Genomic DNA, 23848 nt, shown 5'->3' on the forward strand with positions numbered 1-23848 from the left:
CTGTGGTGCCAACTACCGCTCGAATTGCTGCTGCAGATGCAGTCCGATGCATCACATCCACATGCCAAATACAGCGGTCCTCCCTCTCGGTGGTGCAACGGGGACATCCGGAGCCCGGTCTTCTTGCGAGCATACCTTCTCGTGACCACCGCAGCCAGCCCGCATGCACATTGGAGACATTCCAGCCAGATTTTTCTGCAATAGCGTGGAAGAAAAATTCACCTTCACGTAGCCCTATTATACGCCTCATTCAACCACAGTGAGCTGTTGATACTGGCCTCTTCGTCATCATAAAGGCATTTTTGACCCACTCACAGTCACTCCATCCAATTTCACAGGTAACTAATGCTCTCGCACAGTACAGCCCGTATTTAAAGCAAACCTGATGTGCAACATCACGGGGCCGCTACTAGCGCCACGCCAATGCAATTTGTGGGAAATTTGAATCAACATCATCTTTCAGATGTATGAACACGCCTAACAATGTTCATTAATCTAGCACAACCCCTTCTTGGTATTTGGATATTTTTTTCTGCCAGTGTAGATTAAGAAGAATGAGTTTTATCAGTGGCAATTTAATTGTAGCACACTATTAACATATGTTTATATAATTTTATATTAACCACTGAAAATGACTCAATAGAGTTGAAACATGTTTGGATAATAACTTCGTCTTATTAGATGATAACCTGTATCGAATAGGAGGATTCTGATAAATTACCTTGTGTGTTCTTCCTGTTGAAGTAAAATGTGCTAAGTGGTTCCCTAGCTTCTGATCGTCTTTTTTTTTTTCTTACTGAATGTAACGTAATTTGTGACTCGAATCTTCGGTTGTCAGTTTGCTTGGTGACTCGAGAAATAGAAGCTTCTAGCAGAGGTCCTTGTGTCTTTATGCTAAGTATGATGAGTGCACTTTTGGTGCAAAGAAAGTCAGCATAATGTGCTATCTAAAAAAAAAAAAAAACCATAACGAAATCTTCACCAAGAACAATCCCATTGGATACTGTGCTGGGAGTATTGTATTACATATGTATAAGAGTTTTTCAATCTTGTGTTTTTGAAACACGTCTCTTGGAAGTTTTCGAATTAGAATCGTGATTCAAATCAATTTATTGGGCTTTTAACAAGAATTCTCGCGGCGGGAAAACTACCTCATATAAAATTCTGAAAGACCTGTGGAAATTAAATACCACTTCTACGGCTTCTTCAAATTTTTAAATAATGTTTGACATTTTGAGTTTTGGTGATTAAATGTTTCACAGCAATACCTAGGAACTAAATGTACTAAAAATTAGATCATCTGAACGTATTAGGATATGATAAAATCTTGTGTTTATCTGGAAATAATATGTGAAATCTACCTATGTAATATGTTTTGGGTTATAATATTTTTTTGCTAGTTGCTTTATGTCGCACCGACACAGATAGGCCTTATGGCGACGATGGGATAGGAAAGGCCTAGGAGTTGGAAGGAATCGGCCGTGGCCTTAATTAAGGTACAGCCCCAGCATTTGCCTGGAGTGAAAATGGGAAACCACGGAAAACCATCTTCAGGGCTGCCGACAGTGGGGCTCGAACCCATGATCTCCCGGATGCAAGCTCACAGCCGCGCGCCTCTACGCGCACGGCCAACTCGCCCGGTGGGTTATAACTACAGCCCTGCGTGGATATATAAAATAACATCTGCATCCGCTCCGCACATCCTTCATCCGCACCCGCATCCGTGAATGGTTATCTGCATGTGATACAAATTCTTATAATTTTGTTAAATACCACCTATTCAATACAATAAAAATGTAAAAAAACTTACATATTTATTAAGTTGTTGATATGGTACGTTTCACTCCTTTTTCGTGAGCATCATCGGCCAATTATCATTTACTTAAGGTTATATAAGATCATGAATCTATTCTACTGGATTAAATTATTCTTGTAAACCTGACTGACTAACCTCATAGTATTTTAAAAGTCATATAACAATAAAATTATGTCTTTAAGTTAAAACATATTTGTCTAAATTCTATCAAAGCCTAACATTTTATTGACGAAACTCATCTGGTAAACATCCTTTAAAATTATTTTTAAAAACCTTTTGAGATCTGGCTAACTGTATTGATTCAATGTTGCTTGGCTTGTATGATTGTTGTTGAAACTTCGTTAACTATATTAACTATATTACGTTTTTATTGTATTGAATAGGTGGTATTTAACAAAATTATAAGAATTTGTATCACAAGTAGATCTTCAGTATGGACAAAAAATGACATTTATAACCTGCAATGGTTATCTGCATCTGCAAACTGTTATCCGTGGATATTATACATATTTACCTACAGTATATTACACCCAAGATATTGAAACGGATAGATATGTTAACATAATACAATAGGCCTGAGACCTGGCACCACAACCCCTACAGTCACAGGTTTGGAGCCGATGTCCTTAGATGTTAGTTAGGCCCCTTTAAACAACAAGCATCATCATCATCAGTCACAGGTTTATGAGAGATTTTCTCTTTCGACAACTACTCACGTATTGACCTTTGTTCCTTTGTTCCACTAACTGAGGGCAGAAGCCAGTTAGGCTTATGTCAGATTTAGGCCTTTATGATCTCAGGGCTCTATATATCACCATTTTTTCATACCAATGTCATGGGTTGCCTAACTGCACGCAAAAGTAAAGAGTATACCTGAGTGAAAATCAATAAACATAATTACTCAGAAATTATCAGGCACTGGGATACAGTTTGTATCTGCCAAGGCACTAAATCCGCAGATATCCGCATCCATGCAGGGCTCTAGTTATAACTAGGGCTTGGAAGTTGAACAAAAGTTCTATTTTCCTTCAGTGTCTGAAGACGAGGCCCAATATATGTTCATTCTGGGTCACTGTAGGTCAGAAAATGGTGTTTCAGTGCTTCTTTGGCTTATACATCCTTTTTTAGCCTTTTTAGATCTTAACGGCTTTTTTTCTTAATGACCCCGCCTTCTTTCTACTACTGCCCATTCTCAATTTGAATCCTCATTAGTTCACCCATCACCTCTAAACACCTTTTCGGTAGTAAGAGAGAAAATTATATGAAAATGAAAAATAATGAAACTAATGCTTGAGAAAACCAGGGATATCAAATTATGAACAAGACATACCTCCCAACCTTACTAAACAAAAATCAGGATAAATCAGCAGATACAGTTGGTCTACATGTCGTGGGCAATACATACTTTATCCTAGCAAGCTGCATCATGTTGTCAAGCCCAAACTTAAATTAACACATATTTCCAGGGTCTGGTTCCATGGCTAAATGGTTAGCATGCCGGCCTTTGGTCACAGGGATCCGGGTTCGATTCCCGGCAGGGTAGGGAATTTTAATCATCAGTGGTTAATTTCGTTGACATGGGGGCTGGGTGTCTGATTTGTCTGATTCGTCTTCATCATAATTTCATCCCCATCACAACACGCAGATCGCCTACGGGTGTCAAATCAAAAGACCTGCACCTGGCGAGCCAAACTTATCCTCGGACACTCCCGGCACTAAAAGCCATACGCCATTTCATTTTTTCCAGGGAAACTGAGTGAAATCTAAATCCACAAATATTTTACTCTAGTATGTAGTCATATTCAGTGATACCTAAATGTATAACAACACTGGAATATTTATAAGAACAAGTGTAGTATGGTATGGTATGCCTACCTTCCATCTTACTGATTTACAGAAGCTTCTTCATCAGCAGAAAATTGCTGTTGATTAAAAGAAGCAGCAGTGGCAGATTTTGCCTGCTTGAGAAACCCTCTGTCAAAGGTTTGTTGATAGCAGTTGTCCTGTAGCTTTGATTTTACTGCCAACAACCTCTCCAAGTTTTCATCATCAATAGATGACATGAACTACGTTCGCGTTTTAGTCACTTGACTCAATATCCACTCACTTTCAGCATTACTGTGAGGGATTGTTAAAATAACAAGAATAACATGAACTAATCTATCATATTTTAGGCTCTCATCACCACTTCTTAATTTTCCCAACAAATACCAATGAACATTAATTCTTTCTTCCATTGAGATCTCATCTGGTATATCATCTATCTGAAAAGCACAGAACTGGAAGTGTAATTCATCCATGGTTTCATGCTCTTCACCTGCCTTTGCATCCAGTACCGCTGTTAACTTAGCCACAAAATACTTCATAAAAAAGAAAATGAAGCAGATGTAATTTGTGCAACAGTTTCATTCTTCAATGGAAACTTGTGGACAACGTAGTCACATACGGCAGTGAAGTATTTTCGAACTGATGAGAAAAATTCCTCCTCATCATGATTCAGATGCTCTATGAATTGGGAAGTGCAACTACTAATGACCAAGTCACAATAATTTTTCTGGTTTCCTCTGCTGTGGTAATTGACTTCCAAAAGAGAGGAGGATTTAACCACTGAAGGTTGTACAAGTTTAGATATCAAAATCCTTAATGTGTCCAGCAGCAGATCTTGCAGTAAATGAATGTGAGGAACACTCAACTGAAAAATTACATTTGGTTTCCCAAATGTAGGTATAATATTTGATAAAAACAGACATAAAGCCTTATTTAAATTTGATAACAGGAACATAAAAATTCTTTCATCACGAGACTGACTGCACTTAACGAAGGAATCCTATTTTGTTGTTTTGGGTGATGAAGACTGGTGATTTATTCATTCTTTTCCTTTAAGGGGAAGTACTCTCTACTGATGTTTCGATCTTTGGAATATGATAAGTATCAAGACTTCCAACCTGACATGTCTTACCAGACTTCACTTCATCTTCATAACTGAGCAAGCTGGACAAAGGCTGTCATTGTTCCAACAACCTGGATAAACATTTGCCCACAGAAAGCCAAAAGGTGCACATATATATGCATTAAAATTCTTTGTCTCGACATTGTACAGTTCCTGAAATTGTTTCAATTCTTCTTGGTAATTCTTTGCAGAAAATAGTACATGTTCACCCTTTTCTGCAGCCAAATTTAACAAATGGCAGGGACATCTAAAAACAAAGGGATCATGCATATCATATTTCAGCACACCAGCGACTCCATTCTTCATTCCAACCATTACCGGTACATTATCACAACATAAGGCTAAAAAGTTATCGAATGGAATATTGCACTCTTTCAGGGTGTCAAAAAGAAGACCAATTATGTACACACCAATGGGGTCCCCTTTTAAGTTACAGACAGACAGTAAACAGCTTTTTGAGTCTTCTGATTACCAGGTGTATGCATAAGTGTTTGCCAGTTTTTGTGGTAAAGAAAACATGTAATTTTCAAGACAAATTTGTTTTTTGTTTATTCCAAATATTGGCCATCGGCTTCTACACACTTCACCCATCTTTCAGACAAGTTATGAATACCATGCCAGAAAAACTCCTTGTCTTTTGAGGCAAACCATTCGTCGGGCCATTTTCCAACTTCCACAAAATTGCTGAAGTGCTGCTCTGCGAGCGCATGCCCCATTGATGTGAAGAGGTGATAGTCAGATGGTGACAAATTGTGGGGAGGGGGAAATACGGCGGGTGTGGAAAGACGTCCCATCCAAGCGATTTCAAGGTGTCTTTCACTGGTTTTGCTGCATGAGACGGCGCGTTGTCATGTAACAAAATCACTCTGCCATGTCTTCTGGCCCATTAATCATTTGTTGGCAATAGCGTTGTGCATTAACGGTTTCGCGGGGCTTCAAGAGTTCATAATACACAATACCATTCTTGTCCCACCAGACACAAAGAATGGTATTCTTGCCAAAGCAATTTGGCCTTGGTGTTGAAGGACCAACTTTGCCAAGTGACAGCCATGATTTTCTCCGCTTCGGGTTTTCAAAATAAATCCATTTTTCGTCACCCGTCAAAATTCGGTACAGAAATTATTTTATTTCGTGATGTTCAAGCAGCACTTCGCAAGTGACTTTGCGATTTTCCATTTGCGCTCATTCAAATTGTGTGGGGCCCATTTACCGATGTTCGTTAACATCTGCTGTTTGTTTCTCGTGATACATTTAATGCTAGTGCCAATTCCTGTTGAGTTCGAGTCAGGTCATCATCCAGTAATGGCTACAATTGTTCGTCTTCACACTTTTGAGGTCTACCAGAGCACGCACTGTCTTTCACATTGAAATCACCACGTTTAAATTATCGAAAACGTCTCGCATGTTCTAATCAATGGACGTGTTCACCATATGTTTCTAACAGCAAACAATGACTTTCCACAGCCTTTTCCTTTTGATTAAATAAGAAAAGCAATGCATGCTGCAAATGTTCTTTTTAATGCATAAATGTTGACATCATCACTGAATGAAACAACAAAGATGTTCATGTTTGCCAGACTCAACTTGTGTGTTTTGGTAGGTTAATGCCAGACGAACAAACCGACGTATGTGTCAAATTCATATGCTGCGTACCGTTCGCTGGTGCCATCTCTTAGTGAAACTGTAAAAGACTTATGCATACACCTGCTATATACGGTAACAACTATGGGATATAGGTTACAATCTCCATTGCTTACAAAAAATTGTTTGTGGCATCGACCTCTGCTTTTGCCTCTACTTTCACCATATGATAGGAGCGTACGTGTAAGTGTAATTCAGGTAGTGTAGAGTGATGAATGTGAGGAAAGGAACGTTAAGGACGACACAAACACCCAGTCCCCAGGCCAGGGATATTAATCATTTATAATTAAAAACCCCTGACCCAGCCAGGAATCAAACCTGGGTCTGCCGGGTGACAGGCGGACGCATTGCACCCTACACCGCGGAGCCGGACATCTCCTTTTTTACCTCCGTCAGTTAAAACAGAAATTTCTTCAAATTTTCTACTCTTTCTTTGCCATTTCACCAATAATTTCAGCAGTTCTTGTTCTTGCACAGCCGTATTTCTCTGCAATATTGCTGTCCAGGAACATTTTTCTGAAAGGGTGACTTGCATGATCTGCAAAATTAAGTGGCAATTTATGCTCTAAAATAAATCATGTAAACAAGCATTCAGTATTTATCACCACATCGCCTTCTCTTTTAACAGCAAAATTTAGTTTTTTATTACTGTCTACACACTTGATGTTTTCTCGGTAGTTCTTTGTTTCCATGTCTTTTGAAACATCACTTCTTCCATCATGTGATAAGAAATATCACAATGACAAACAGTACAAAATTCAAAAGACGAATATTTTCTTGATTTAATAATGCACAGAAACTGTTCTGAAAATTGTTTCAAGAAAACAGAATTACACTTTTCAGGTACAGAAAAGAATCAAACACCTAGCAAAAACACCACAATACTAAGCAAGTTGACCGTGCGGTTAGGGGCGCACAGCTGTGAGCTTGCATCCGGGAGATAGTGGGTTGGAACCCCACTGTCGGCAGCCCTGAAGATGGTTTTCCGTGGTTTCCCATTTCCACATCAGGGAAATGCCGGGGCTGTACCTTAATTAAGGCCACGTCTGCTTCCTTCCCACTCCTAGGCCTTTCCTATCCCATCATTGCCATAATATCTATCTGTGTCAGTGCGATGTAAAGCAAATTATAACAAAAAACCCCATTACAATATGATGAAAAGATGCATTATAATACATAAACAGCCACTTAAAACAAAAACAAACCCCTTCAGGGATTCGGGTAACCAAATAACATTCAGCCAACTGTAAAAACTTCACTAAATACCTACTGTATTTACTTGAACTTTACTGAAACACACACGTGCATTAAACCAAACAGAATAGAACACAACTGAACACATATATATAACAGAACAATAGAAGATATGAACCAGTGTTGCCACCTAGCATTATACAAATGTTGTCAAATTCTAACTTAAAAGTTGCTAAATCGAATTAACCACCATAACCCAGTTGCAGTTTATTTGTATGATATTTACTCATTTAAAAAATTAAATTCACGTACCTAGTCAGAAGAAAAAGAATTCTTAATTTCCAGCTCCAACACAGCAGATGACAAAGGTTGCAAGTATACACTGATATCTACCAATTTTACACAAAAATTTTCTGAAAGTTCGTACCAATAACACATTTTCCCTAAAAACCCTTAGTGGATTCTTGCAATGTAGAATCACTGAAACAGTTGAACACTTATGCCAATTCCTCAGTTATTTTTTTCCATCTGCTTTGCCTCGAACCGACACAAATAGGTTTTAAGATACAGATGTAACGAGCACTTACCTACTTGACTTTGTACGGCTGGATGTTGCTCCGCACACTGCCTGATTCACTCAACATGCTGCTACATACTGAACTGCTATTTGCTATTGCCCGTGGCTTACGTCACTTGCCACGTCACTGCGTGTGTTCTTTCTCGAAGTTTATTGTGCTTCAAGAACCTTCCTTCGCCCTATAAATTCTTCGCCACGACCGCTTGGTCTTTAGTCCAGCACTGACACCGAGTGAGGTTGGAGGATCAACTTACCTGCTCCCAGTTTCATCACTGGGAAATTCTGCAACTGCTTCAACAATATTAGGTGAGCAACAGTGTTATGATATTGTCATTTTACCCAGCAGTCTTTATTATGCCTGCACAGCTCCACACTATTTTGCCTTTAATTTACGAAAATGCACAGCTCATATTATGTTCAGGTAATTAACTTCCAAACTTCTCAAGACTAGTTTAAAAAAAAAAAAAAACTAAGAATATGTATCTCTGGTTGAGGCTTGAGTTATGAAAAGTGGGCCTGGACTTCAGTTTAAGCGAACCATTCGGCAAGAAAACTTTTGAAAACTGTGGCAGTTCATCTAGTTATTTACGAACGATTCCCGGTGTTGTGATTCCGCCCTTACCTTCTCCGACCTTCCCTGTTGCAGACATACTCACTTAATTCTTCTGAAACTGTGTTTCCTTTTTTGTAGACTAAAACTTGGAAAGTTGTAGGATCTTTTGTTATTGTTACTCTAAAAACCTATTGTAAGTGGTCTAGGACTCTGTACATAAAATCTTGTTGTAACTGTGCTCTTTTTATCTAAGTTCATCCGTCGCAATGACGTCATTTCTGTTTAAATCTTGTTGTACCTTAGTTTTGAAATTTGTAAGATACTGAGTTCAGTTTTGGTTGTATTTCAAGTAGAAAGAACACACAAATTTTGTTAAAAATCGCACTTATTCTTTCTTGTACCATCCACAGATACTTCACTGTTCCCAGCCTGCTTCCAATTCAATTGTCGTTTGTCATCTCCTTGATTGTTCGCAGATGGCCGTGCGGTTAGGAGCGCGTGGCTGTAAGCTTACATCTGGGAGATAGTGGGTTTGAATCTCACTGTTGGCAGCCCTGAATATGGTTTTCCGTGGTTTCCCATTTTCACACCAGGCAAATGCTGGGGCTGTACCTTAATTAAGGCCACGGCCGCTTCCTTCCAATTCCTAGGCCTTTCCTTTCCCATCGTCGCCATAAGACCTATCTGTGTTGGTGCGACGTTAAGCCACTAGCAAAATTAAAAAAAGTAAAACCCGTTATTTGTGAAACTGTTACAAATAAGTATACAAGTGATACACACCAATCCACTGAGTAAATGTAAAAATTCCCATAGGGAACCTGAAATATTTGTCCCGAATAAGTAAATTTATAATACCAATATAGTTGGTCCGTTATTGGGCATTATACATTTTACAGCTAACTCATTCCTGGTTGCCAGCGTTTCGCCCCAGTGTGCTACGTTGGGCTCATCAGTTGGTAAATAGCACTCCTACCAAGACACATGGCTGGTGGTATTACTAATAGGTCTGAAATATTTCAGGTTCCCTATGGGAATCAACATCACTTATCATCTGATGGCCAAGCAGGCATCAATTTTTGAAAATGAGACAAAGTTCCTCATAGTGCATTGGCACTGCCGGTGGCTCCAAGTAGCCTAAGCAGTGGCCTCCACGGTATGCACTGGCAAACGTACAGGGTGCGGCAGAAATACCTGATGAACTTCAGACGTAAATAACTCAGCAACGTAACAAGCCATTCACAATTTTGTTGCGCAGTTTAAAAGAGCAGGGTTTGCCATTTACATCACATACCGTAGATTGGAGCAAACTAAAGGTCGTATTGGCCACAGCTAGCAAACAGGTGTTATTGTTGTGGTGCGCGCGGTCTTGGCCTTGGAGAACACGTGCATCGTCTTGTCCGGGCTAGTCAGTCAGCCAGCCAGCCAGCCAGCCGCTAGCAATGAGTGGAGTGGTGAACACCAGAGGTTTTGTGATTGAGACTTATTTAAAAAATGCCGACTCTGTTACTACAACACCCTGGCAGGCCTCGTAGCGTCCGAACACCAGAGACCGTCCATGTAATGAGACACGCCGTTACGCAATCTCCTCAATGTTCAATGCGTAGGCATTCACGTGCTATGGGACTCTCGGATTGCACCGTAAGGAGTATTTTACATGCAGACATGAAGTTCCATCCGTACAAAATGGTGGGTGTTCAGAAACTCAGTGAACGTGATTAGGCCAACCGCAGAGCTTGTTGTGAGACTATCCTGGAAGCTGTAGCAGCTGACACCAGTGTCCTGGCAAGTGATGAAGCACACTTTCATTTGTCAGGCTACGTTAATAAACAAAATTTTCAGTACTGGTCCGCAACCAATTCTCAACAGCTCCATGAGCAACCTCTCAACAGGGAGCGTGTTACTGTTTGGTGCACTGTTGCTGATGTCAGAATTGTAGGCCCCTTACTTTTTTGAAGAAGAGGACAGAACTGTGACAGTAACATCGGATCGTTACGCACAGCTGTTGCGCAACTTCCTGCAGCCACTCACTGACTTAGGGAATCCTGCTGTGTGGTTCCAACAAGATGGTGCCACTGCACACACAGCCAGGGTGTCAATAGGTCCTCTCAGAGAAATGTTTCCAGGACGTCTCATCTCCTTACAGGGTGATAGGAAAAACTTAAAAATGGCCAGCCGGAGTGGGATCCGAACCCACTGGTGTCCGGCTGGCCATTTTTGTTCTGTACTTAACATCTCTTCAACACGTACTACATGTACGTAACACGACCTAATACGTTGAAATTCTGTTTCGAATTGAAAGTTTGTTTACCAGCGTGATCCGTGGAACAAATCATCTTTAAATCTAGAAAAAAATACAACAATAACATAAACATGCAATCATATTGTGCCTGGCTTCCATTTTTGTCATAGTAAGAGTTCTTGAAAAATCAAAGAACAAAAAGGCCCAAGAAGGGCAAAGAAAAGAATCTGCTAGACGAGATGGAAAATCAGCGGCATCTATGGACAAAACAAAAAACAAGACAGCATTTAGGTACTAATAAGAAGTTACTGACATGAGTTCACATGTACTTGGAGTAATTATGGAACAAAAACAGAATTAAATTTACATAGAGACACAAAGGCTGTCTCAGATTAAAACTCTTTTCTCCACTCTGAAGGGTATTTTATGCATGATTATAGATCATTATCTCCCTCTACAAAGTAGTTCCTCTCTTCATGATTTTTTAACGATTCATGTCATGGCAGAAGTCAAGCATGTAACAATGTTCTTCAATACAAGTGTTGGACAAAATAAAAACATTCATGTCGCAGCCATCCACACGGCTGCCCTACAGGATCCAGCTATCCTTGAGACTACTGACCACAAATTCCTCGCGTCCAGTCATACACATGTGGAAAGTGATACGGATCACAGCATTAGAGGAAAATGCAACAGAAAGTTTAAGGGTAACATTGAACACACGCATGACTGGGCACAGATGATCAGACAGGATGCTAAGAACAAGCCATTCACAGTCAATGAAATGCAAGGAAATTATTTCCTTGACTTTGCCTCACTATTGGAAGGCCCTCTGCAACATTGACAGGTTATTAGCAATGGTGACCAGCTGAACTGGAGGGAAGTCGAGTGGCTACATTACAAGAAGAATAAACTGGGCATTTTCTTCTAGAAGACTACCCTTGATGAGAGGCATTTAAAGAAGTAAGTTTTTTAAGAAGGGGAAGAACCAGTACACTTACACCAACGACGACATACAATGCAGCTTTACCAAACACTTTCTCGAAGACTAAGGACTTGCCTTATTTACTGCATTTCTTGTCTAATGTTTTCCATCCCTTCTATCAGGTGCTCACTACAAATGCAACTGTCCAAAAAGTGTATCCAGACACAGTTTCAGATGCAAAAGATGAGTAAACCACAGCTTTAGCTTTGGGTGCAGATTACAGGTTTACATCCAATTATCATTAACCGCTGTAAAATAACAGAGCTCAGCAAGATTTTTAAAGAGTGTTGGAGTAAACTCTACAATTTTTTTTTTTTTACCGAGCTCGATAGCTGCATGTTACATACTATCCACTTCATATCCGTATCGACTATAAGATCCAATTAATTGAAGGAACAAGAATCCACCTGATCGATACTTTCACTTTTATTTAGCCTTAGGCTATTTCAATAGACATTAGATTAAAAGTTCAGAACATGTTTCGAATGCGTTGCATTCATCATCAGCTGCTTGCATTTGGCAAAAGTAAAAATTAGCTAAAAACAGTCTCACAATTTTCTTAAAACCTTAAAAACAAGTGTTAGTAGTGCGTGTGTGAATGGATGGGGGGGGGAAGAGGGGGGGGGGGGGGGGATGCATTGAAGGCGTTTGTTAGTTAAACTAAGACTTATTATTAAAAATCTTAATGTTAAAACACTGATGAACTAAAATACAGTTCACTATGAGTCTTGTGAATTTTCCATGAGTTCGTTGAATTGCTGAAGAACTTGTATGCACTGTGTGAAGTATTTCTGTTGAGCTATTAGTAAAAAGTTTCCTTGAGAAGGCATCCGGTGTTTTCACGTCTCTTGTCTCCTGTTGAGTGGAGAGGTGTGGCTTGTTTCGAATATGAAGTTTGCTAATTTGTAGTTTGTATGAAAACAGTTGGATCGTCTGTATCACGATCTGTAACCTTGTCTTGCGTGTTAGTTTAACTTCCCGTGCTGCGGGAGTGGGTTTAATCCGGCTGCCTTCAGCCTTGTATTGCAAATTGTTACAATACAAGGCTGAAGGCAGCCGGATTAAACCCACTCCCGCAGCACGGGAAGTTAAACTAACACGCAAGACAAGGTTACAGATCGTGATACAGACGATCCAACTGTTTTCATACAAACTACAAATTAGCAAACTTCATATTCGAAACAAGCCACACCTCTCCACTCAACAGGAGACAAGAGACGTGAAAACACCGGATGCCTTCTCAAGGAAACTTTTTACTAATAGCTCAACAGAAATACTTCACACAGTGCATACAAGTTCTTCAGCAATTCAACGAACTCATGGAAAATTCACAAGACTCATAGTGAACTGTATTTTAGTCCATCAGTGTTTTAACATTAAGATTTTTAATAATAAGTCTTAGTTTAACTAACAAACGCCTTCAATGCATCCCCCCCTCTTCCCCCCCCCCATCCATTCACACACGCACTACTAACACTTGTTTTTAAGGTTTTAAGAAAATTGTGAGACTGTTTTTAGCTAATTTTTACTTTTGCCAAATGCAAGCAGCTGATGATGAATGCAACGCATTCGAAACATGTTCTGAACTTTTAATCTAATGTCTATTGAAATAGCCTAAGGCTAAATAAAAGTGAAAGTATCGATCAGGTGGATTCTTGTTCCTTCAATTAATTGGCTCGATAGCTGCAGTCGCTTAAGTGAGGCCAGTATCCAGTAATCGGGAGATAGTGGGTTCGAGTCCCACTGTCGGCAGCCTTGAAGATGGTTTTCCGTGGTTTCCCATTTTCACACCAGGCAAATGCCGGGGCTGTACCATAATTAAGGCAACGGCCGCTTCCTTCCAACTCCTAGGCCTTTCCTATCCCATCGTCGCCATAAGACCTATCTGTGTCAGTGCGACGTAAAGCAAATAGCAACAACAATTTTTTTTTTTTTTTAAAGAAAAGGGACAAGTTTCGTCTCTATTTGAGAGATATCTTCAGCCTAATGACAAAAGGGCAAGATTCAGGGTGTTCGTAATGAACTGCTACAACAAATAACACATCCAAATCTTTCTAGAGAAAAGTATGGCAAGATTCATGGTGTTCCTAATGAACTGCTACAACAAATAACACATACAAATATTTCTAGACAAAAGTATGGCAAGATTCATGGTGTTCCTAATGAACTGCTACAACAAATAACACATACCAATATTTCTAAAGTTATGCATAACTCTGTCAAACGCACACTTAAAACACACACTTAAACAGGCCTGCTTGTGTTTAAAAAGCGTATTTGTAGTTAAAATGTCATGTCTTAATGAATGAACTTCTATCTCTCACTGATTTGTATAGTACGTGCATAGTATGTGTATAGTACATACTATGTTAAAATACAAGTTTTTTAAACAGACCCTTCTTCTTCTTCATTCGTTCCCTTTTCCAAATTCTCTCTGGGTAGGGTAGTGTACCAAAGTCCTCCACCTTACTCGATCATTCCACCATTCCTCTTCTAGTACTTTATTGCTATTGACTCCTCTATTTGCAATACAGTCCATAAAAGAGCTCCTCCATCTCATTCTAGGCCGTCCCCTAGGTCTTTTTCCAGTCTCTGTATCCGTGAATATTTTCTTTGGTATTCTTTCTCCTGGCATTCTCATCATGTGTCCAAACAATTTTAGCATTGCTATATCAATCTCTTCTTGAAGTTTACACACTCCCACGCTTCTCCTTATTTCCTCATTTAGTATTCTACCTTGTCTTGTCTTTCCCTGTATGCTCCTCAAAAACCTCATTTCAGCTGCTTGTATCTTATTTTGGTTCCACTTAGTCAACGTAAAGGCTGCTGAAGCATAGGTCAGTATAGGTTTATAATATGGCGAGTATAAAACCTTCTTGCACTTCAATGGCACATCTTTGTTCCATACAATGTCTCTCACACACTGGTAGAAACTTGCAGACTGCTGTATTTTTAAATCAATTTCTCCTTCCAAATTTCCATCTTGTGACATCACGCTGCCCAAACATTAAAAAATTTTCACTACCTCAAGAGGTTCATTTCCTATTTTTATCACTCCCCTGGATTTTCTGTTACCCCTCGTCATGATCAAAGTCTTGCTTTTCGCAGTACTAATCTTCATTCCTCCTTACTTCCTTCTTATTTCTTATCTCCCCATTCCATAAATCAACTTGTGTCTGTACTTCCTCTTCATTATCTCCCCAAACTACAATGTCATCGGCCAAGAGCACAGACTTTACTTGCTCGGCCATCGTCTTCTCCTTGATATTATGTAGAATTCTATCCATGATGATAATGAAGAGTAAGGAAGACAATACATTTCCTTGTCTTAAGCCTGACTCAACTCTGAACCGTTCAGTTTGACCCACTTTGGTTCTAACGCAGCTTTCATAATTTTGATACAATACTATGACCATCTGCATTGTTTCATTCCCAATCTGTGAATGTCCAAAAAAATTGTTGATTGATAATCAAATGCTTGGCTAAGTGAATGTTCTAATGTTATAATATTTGAGTTAAAATGGACTTTAATTCAGGTGGAACTTCCTCAAGATGCAAGTTGAGTTGCCGGATAGGTTTTATGTGATTCTGTGTATTATGGAGAAAATTTAGAATAAGTCTAAAAAGAAAAGAAAAATAATTTTAGAATAAGCTAAACAATTGAAGCAACTCATATAATGAATAAGGTTAGAAGCATCTAAGTACTTACTCCTTAGCCTGGCCAACCTGCATGCGGCCTTGTGTTAGACTACAGACAGACAGTCATCTGTCGAGACTAACAAGCGTATGAGTGGAGGCAAGGAGAAGTGAGTGGGGGAAGTTGCAAGGGGGGAGAAGCAGAATGACTGTGTGTGTTGATTATAGTAGATTTGACGATAAATATATTTGTGATTTCCTCAAAAAGACATTGAGGGTTTTGGAAATTTAATTTAAGCTATTATTTGGATTGTTTCTTTGATCAACATTGATGAAAATGGCCTCATAAATGTTTAACAAAACACTTTTACTACCTATTTTTAGAATGGATAAGTCCTGCTCTAAAGATGAAAAAGAATGATTGTAATCAGACATAATGGCCGAAAAACTATTGTTTTTTTTTTGTTTGTTTTTTTGTCATTGGCATGCCCTTGGTAACGAGTGACGAAAGTACATCCTGTTTGAACCATGTAGCTCACATGGTATTGAGTACAATTCAACCTATAAAACTCCGGAATTTGCAAATCTTGACCTGATATCAACGTTGTGATGGTTACAAAATATAGCAGAGTTATTGTTAGTTGTCTTGAATGCTATACTGAGATTCTGCCTTTTAAATATGTTTGTAATCTGATAAGTATTATCATTATTGAATGTAACATAGTCTTCTTCTTTCTTCAATTTTGACTCCCTAATAAGGGTAGTTGAAGGCTTGTTTTTGATTTTGACCTCATAGAATATACAGTATTCCTAATAGCCAAGCTATAGATCGTATTAATGCCTTTCTTGAAATTATTTGCTGATAAATGGACACCATATGCTCTATGAACTAAACTGAAAAAGGTTGCTTTCTTCAGCAAGGGTTCTTCTGTAACGACACTTCGACAATGTTGGGAGATGGGCAGCAGACAATGGAATGAAAAGTCAGGTTGTAAGTTTCACCAAGAGAAAAAGTCCTCTGAGCTTCAATTACTGAGTTGATGGGTTGGTAGTAACTCAAGGGAAGCACTATAAGTACCTAGGTGTTAAAATAAGGAATGATCTTCACTGGAGTAATCACAATAACAAGGTTGTGAAGAAAGGATACGTCTTCACATGGTTATGAGAGTATTTAAGGGTTGTAGTAAGGATGTAAAACAGAGGGAGTGTAAGTCTGTGGTATGACTCAAATTAGAGTATTGTTCTATAGTATGGGACCCATACCGGGATTACCTGATACAAGAACGGGAAAAGATACAACGGAAAGCAGCAGCATTTTTCTGTCGATTTCCAACAGATGAGTAGTGTTATGAAAATCCTGCAAACTTTGGGCTGGGAAGACTTGGGAGTAAGGAGACGAGGTGCTCAACTAAGCAGTATGTTCCAAGCTGCCCATGGAGAGAAGGAATGGAACGACACTAGTAGAAGAATAAGCTCAATTGGAATTTTAGAAAGTAGGAAAAATAAAGATGAAGTTGGAAATCAAGAGGATAAATTGCAGCAAGTGATTGGGATAATTTATCAAGGGAAATATTTGATCAATTTCCCAAGTTCTTTGAAAACATTTAAGAAAAGGATAGGTAAACGACTCGGAATCTGCCACAAGGGCCAAAGCCGTACATGCATATCACTGATGACTGAACGATTGACTGAATGATTAGGTAGTGTTTGGGCAAATGTGGCAGTGCAGGTTAGACATACTGAATTTCTTCCATTAAATAAAGGTGCAAAATAAATAGAACTACAAATCAACTTACTTGCAAAGCATGAATGGCATCAATCCATTGTGTTCTTTCAAATTCTGAGGACAGAAAGAAGGTGTAAGTTCTTGCACTGCGATTTCCTACTCTGAACACTAAATTTGGAGAAGCCAGAACTAGCTGGGCTTCTAAGTCAGCCAACTTCTTTCGTTGTTTCTCCGATCTGCTACCAAGACGTAACCGCTGAAACAAAAATCACTCATTAAGAATCAAGGTATAAAAATGTTTCACTTAATTAAAGGACCAGTTGTTCAAACCTCAGCATACAATAAATAAAAAGTAAGGGTATGTTAAAAATGAACACATCGGATGCAGCTGTGTACAAGCGCCAGCTATAGCAATGGAGAAAGTAGTGTTGTCGATTACGGAAAAGTTTTGAGATTAAGTTGCAAAGGATAGTTATGGACTTGACCATGGAGGATAAGAGAAGCAGAGAAAGGGGATAGAAGACAAGAGTGAGTTAAGCCTGATTTAACGATTTCAAGGTAAGAGGTATAGAAACAGAAAGGCCCACAGCATTAACAGCAAATGGAGGGTTCTGGAGGGGCATAATTCATTCAGGGAGACTTGTAGATGGAACAGAATGATGCTTTATTATGTAGTATGTATTTATCAATAAAATCACATGCAGTCATGACACATGAATATCAGAATGATGCTTTATTATGTAGAATGTATTTATCAATAAAATCACATGCAGTCATGACACATGAATATCTCTATAAAATAAATAATTCTAGTAATTCAAGCTCACCGAATTCTAAAGGCAGCATCCGAAAACCGTAAAAGTAGCTAGTGGGACGTAAAGCAAATAACATTATTTTTTTAAAGGCAGCAGCACAGTTTATAGCCAAGGAAAAATCTTGCCTGTTCAGAGAACACCCCCACCTAATTTGCTGTGGGTTTAGTACAGGGCCTCTCAAATGCCCAAAATCTCACGCGTGCAAACTGAGGCGCAGAGTTCCTGTGCACCGTGCATCGGTCCCACACGGCTCAACTCGAACCAACACTTCGTCTCTGGGCTACTCAGCTAAGCTTGGCTTGGATTTGGAGCGCTACGGAGCAAGTGAGGAAGAGGGAGACAGGCATAGGGAAATAGAGAGACAGCGCTATAGCTCCAAATTGAGGACTGGGTCTGCACTCTGGTCAACCAAGTGAAGTTGTCTTTAGTGCCGTGCACAGTGCAATGCACTGGTGAATGCACCCTGAGAGGTCCCGGTGTAGTACAATGACCTGTTATAAGAGTTGAAGCTGGATTAACCCATGCAATCTAGAGAACAAATGAAACCTTTTCTTTGTTTACACTCCTAGATACAAAATCATTTTAAAAATGCAATTTAACTAGGGGTAGTGATTTTTTGTAAATGTGATGAAGAGTGAAATGCTCAAAGGATTGTATTCCTGCATTTTCATTTTTCATGACCTGCAAAACATTTTTTAATGTGTTCTGAAAAAGCCACAAAATGAGAGATTGACTCAAAATGCACACATTTTACTAAAATGCTATATAAATGCAAAATCTATGATTTTTCTTTTTCTTTTCTTCTGGAAACTTCAACTGAGGAGTCTTTATACCCTTGGAATATTTATGATGACTTGAACACCATTCTGGAATGCAGAAAGTAATCCCTCCTGCAACTCGTTGCTTTCACTCTCTTAGCAAAAGTCAAGACAATAACTGCTATGGTGGTGGGTGAGATCAAAAATATCTATAAAAGAGCAGACAGATAATTATAAACTGAATTTTTTTTATATCAGTGAAAGGGAAATTTTAATGTGTAAATTGTATAATTACAACCTGGAATGGCAAAAGAAAGATGGTTATAGACAAGCATGTCAAATGTTCGGGGCGTGTCACTGCAAAGGAATGTTTTAACAATAAATCAGAAGAGGAGCAATGTGAAGTAAAGCGGCAAGCTACCACCTAAATGATGCAAGGTAAACTAAAAAGTGTAAATTGTGAAAAAAGTGCTTTTGTTGGAGACACAGTGAAGGTGTTACAAACATCCCTCTTCACAAAGTCAACCATCCAGCTTTTCGGAAGTACTTGTCAAGGTTAGTACCATAGTTTAAGGTTGTATAGCATATTTAATTTCATCCAATTCTCAAAAACTAAGAGCGAGTCATGAATTTAACAAGAACTGTTAGAGCTGCAGATGAGACTTCAGGCAGACAGAGAAGATGTGTTTTTGCTGTTTTATCCCAAATAATATATGACAAAGCAAATGGTACTACTTGTAGCAGGGCAATCATTGCCACTTTAAAAGAATACGATATATCATGTGGAAATGTACTTGGTTTGGTATCAGATTCAGCTTGATACATGGGGCCATCTTATGCAGTTTGAATGTTTTGCGCACAAGGTAAACCTAGCTGGAGATGTGATTTTAAAGAAATGACACAACTAAACCATTGTGTATCCAAATTTAAAATGACCTTCTGACACTGAAGAAGAATGAAAAGCGCTTATATGAATTTTCTTGAGGGAAGTTATCCAAATCTGCTAGCAATAATATTTCTCTTCCCCATGCTCACATGTTGGAATTCACAGTTTGAATCTCTGAAGTACAGTGTCAGACTAAATTTGTGACTCAGGTTTTGGTCACAATTAGTAAATTAATTACCCAGCTGGAGGGCAAAGGAGTAAGAAGAGCATATTTGCATATAAGTTCTGAGACGAGTTGTTAACTTTATGCACTGTGCCGACAAGGTGTGCTGAAGGATGGTTACTCACAGATATGTTGCAATTCATGGATTCTTTCTCACATGAAGATGTAAAAAAGCAAAGTAAAAATCATATTTACATGCATATACAAGTGTAACAAAAAGTTGAGGAGTCACATGGCAGAAAATGTGACAAACTGGTTTTTTTTTTTTTTTTTTTTTCTAAGAGGATGGCAAGCTTTTTAATGATGTCACTGGTGGCTGAGTATTGTCAACAGAGCTAAGTGAAAATAAAAGAAAGATATAATTTATTCGTGATGTTATCATGGGTAGTTTCATTAAGGGATACGAATATTTTCATTCCCAACTAGCACAAATCACATAGAAAAATAAAGGCTGCCAGCAAATCCAGTTGGCAGTTACACTCAAATACTCAGAGTATGCCCAATCAGTTCCACAATGTATTTGGTCTACTACCAATTGCATAGATGCTGAAAGATATTTCAGTAAATACAATATAATCATAAGAGACAGGGGAACACGAATGATCTACAATATTTCATTCAACAGTGTAACCGATTCATAAACTTGCATGACTGAGGTTAATTTTGTGTATTTTCTGTCCATTACTCTGGTTTTGCAGTGTATAAATTTATCTCTTTTTGTGTGTTATGCTTTAGCCAGTGTCAATTGTTCTATTTTTCTCCAGGTTACTTTAACCTATATTAATTAAGATACCGGTACATGCACAATTTACTTTATGCCTTTTTATCTCTCTATTTAACCTTTTACAAATGTGATTTTAATTCCTCATTATTGCCATTTCAAGGGACATTCCTCATTTATCAGAATTAACCCAAATTACATGTTTTTCTCCAAAATGATAAATTGCAAATACATACGTACATGCATACACATATATATAGGGTTCGGATGTTTAAGACCTAAAAAATAGCCCAAATAAGCAAGCAAATATGACCTCAAAAGTGACGAAATATGACGTGAAAATGTAAAAATATGACCCTAAAATGGTTAATCAAAATATGGCCATTTAAAAAAAAACAGCAGTTCCTTTGACACATATTTGTTAACTAAATTCTTTATTCTTACTTTCATATTACTTTTCTGAATATACATGTTTAGCAGTTATTCACAGTCTGTTGTCCTCGATTCACTTATCCAACATTTGTGAATACATACATATAAAGTACTAAGTTCGCTAAGATTATCAGATCACACAACATTTTAAAAGTCAAAACATGTTTGTACCCTTCATTGGTGGTATGAAATACGAGGAAAACTAGAAATCAATCTATTTTTTAAAAATATTTTGGAACGTTGAAGCCCGGATTACATTAATATTGCTCAAAAGCGTTAAAGTTTAAATTGAGCACCACAAAACAAATTAAGTAGATGTCTTTCGATACATTATGGTAGGATGGCTCGGCATATAGTGCAACTCGCATAACGTTTTCATTCTTCTCCGTGGGTGGAACTGAAGTCTACTGTATGACAAGATTCATCTTCAAAGCATCAGGCGCAAAAGACCTCCGATTATTACTTAACACATTCTTGTAAGAAGAGAAGCTCCTTTTTACATCACAAGACGTTATTGGTCGAGTATGCACTCATCTTGAAATGTACTGGTACCTTCTCCTATAAGAACATCATTTATCTTGTACACACAGCGAAATTTTTCACTTTGCTTAAGCACATTTTAAAGTTTCCATTTTATACTGACGCCAACTATTCCATGTGATTGTTGTGCTGAAAGTTCAACACTTCCCACAATTTCAATACTTGCATGAATTTCTAAGCTAGCAGCTAGCTTCTAAACAATTAACTGCACTCGATGTAATTCCAAAGTTCAACTTAATATATGCCAGACTTTGACAAACTGTAGGAAAACAATTCCTGCGCAATCTTGATAGAAGAGGCAGTATTCCATTTGTATTAACTACAGATGTGATATGGAAAAGCAGTTTTGTAAATACTAGTTCTCATTCGGAAAGCTTACGATGATTTTGCACAGCTACAACTGTCGCCAAACCACCGAAATATAACGTTTCTGCGAAAATACCTAAAAATATGACCTTGCGACAAAAATAGCCAAAATATGCATTTATATGACAAATAAAAAATCACTTAATTGTGACTATAATCACCTGATTTGCACCAAAATCCAATCAGGGAAGAAACTAGAGACAAAGAAAAATATGACTTTTCCTAAACATCTGAGCCCTATATATATATATATATATATATATATATATATATATAGAGAGAGAGAGAGAGAGAGAGAGAGAGAGCTGCAGCCGCTTAAGTGCGGGCAGTATCCAGTTTTCAGGAGATAGTAGTTTCGAACCCCACTGTCGACAGCCCTGAAAATGGTTTTCCGTGGTTTCCCATTTTCACGCCAGGCAAATGCTGGGGCTGTACCTTAATTAAGGCCACGGCCGCTTCCTTCCCACTCCTAGCCCTTCCCTGTTCCATCGTCGCCATAAGATCTATCTGCGTTGGTGCGACGTAAAGCAAAAAAAAAACCACCCAAACAATATGTCCTCCTTCCTTTCTTGTTGTCAATCTGCTACTCTGATACTGGTCACGCGATGACCATCATGGTAGCAGAGTAGCAGATTGACAACAAGGAAGGAAGGAGGACATATTGTTTGGGTTCAGACCAATATCACATCATTTTAATTTTTGGATAAATTAGATGGAATGAAGTAAGTAGGCCTAAATAATTTCTCCAGACATCTGAGTAACCGTCTTTTTTTGCAAAAGGTCTCTAAAGTTAGTTTGTTTGGTTTATTTATTTATTTAAGGAATTGGACGAGATTAAGAGAAGCCATTCTGATATGACAGGTCTAGAAAATTATAGCAGACTTTAAGAAGAAAGAAGAGAGCAGAAACATTTTAAAGGATAACTAATTTTATAGATGTTATTTATTTATTATTTTACGAATTGATATTTATTATTTATGATTTTACGATTTTAGGATAAGGACTATTTATAGATGTTATCTATTATTTTACAAATTGATTTATTAAAGGATTTCCACTAAATGACAAGTAAATGTTAACTTTAGACAAGAAGAAATAATTATTCTTTCAGATGTAAATAAGGACATAAATTAACATATAGAGATTAATTTAATAGATTACATTAGTTAGGAAATTTCCAGTAAAATCTGCAACAAATGACATAGTAAATAGGAAAGGTGAAACTAAGAGAAATTGTTGTAACAATTTTCAAAATTCATATATACTTGTTATATTATACCAATGTACCATAGTCCAAGGATCAATTAATGTTCGGCACCGCTGAAGAAGAGAGCGGTGGCTCTCGAAACATGTACATGTACGGTAATAAAATAAAATAAAATGTATAAGTATTGACAAGGCGGTGAAAATATTTCAAGAAAGAAGGCGAAGAAGAATACAGTTTTTGACGACTTTGCCTTGAAAACAAATGCCAACTCACAGTAGAGCCAACGTGAGGGGGTGATTTCAGAGTAATTAGAAGAACATTGAATGAATGGCAAAATTATAAATCTAGGTAAAAGAATGTCGTCTATGAGAGTGCGTCTAAATGAGATTACGTAAGTGGCTTGGCGTCATAACGCTAACTGGGAAACCAGATGCCAATTGGGGTTTCCCCTTCCCACTCCGATTTTATACAGATAAATTACAACAAAACCACTGATTGTTTTGGGTTCCGCATAACATTGAGTACTTACGATCACCGGGCCACACAATTCGGCGCATAGCTGATCTTCACAAACCTTATGATT

General features: G+C 38.2%; 1 protein-coding gene across 1 annotated transcript in view; it reads right to left on the reverse strand.

Moving 5' to 3' along the window:
* The window catches only part of RhoGAP1A (Rho GTPase activating protein at 1A), a 594034-nt gene that overhangs the window by 236559 nt on the left and 333627 nt on the right, over nucleotides 1-23848 (reverse strand). Inside the window, exon 10 of the mRNA XM_067141809.2 lies at nucleotides 17388-17573. Within this exon, the coding sequence (XP_066997910.2) occupies nucleotides 17388-17573 (186 nt within the window). The remainder of the gene's footprint in view (nucleotides 1-17387; nucleotides 17574-23848) is intronic.

The sequence above is a fragment of the Anabrus simplex genome, chromosome 2, assembly GCF_040414725.1.
Source record: "Anabrus simplex isolate iqAnaSimp1 chromosome 2, ASM4041472v1, whole genome shotgun sequence".
Taxonomy (NCBI): Eukaryota; Metazoa; Arthropoda; class Insecta; order Orthoptera; family Tettigoniidae; genus Anabrus; species Anabrus simplex.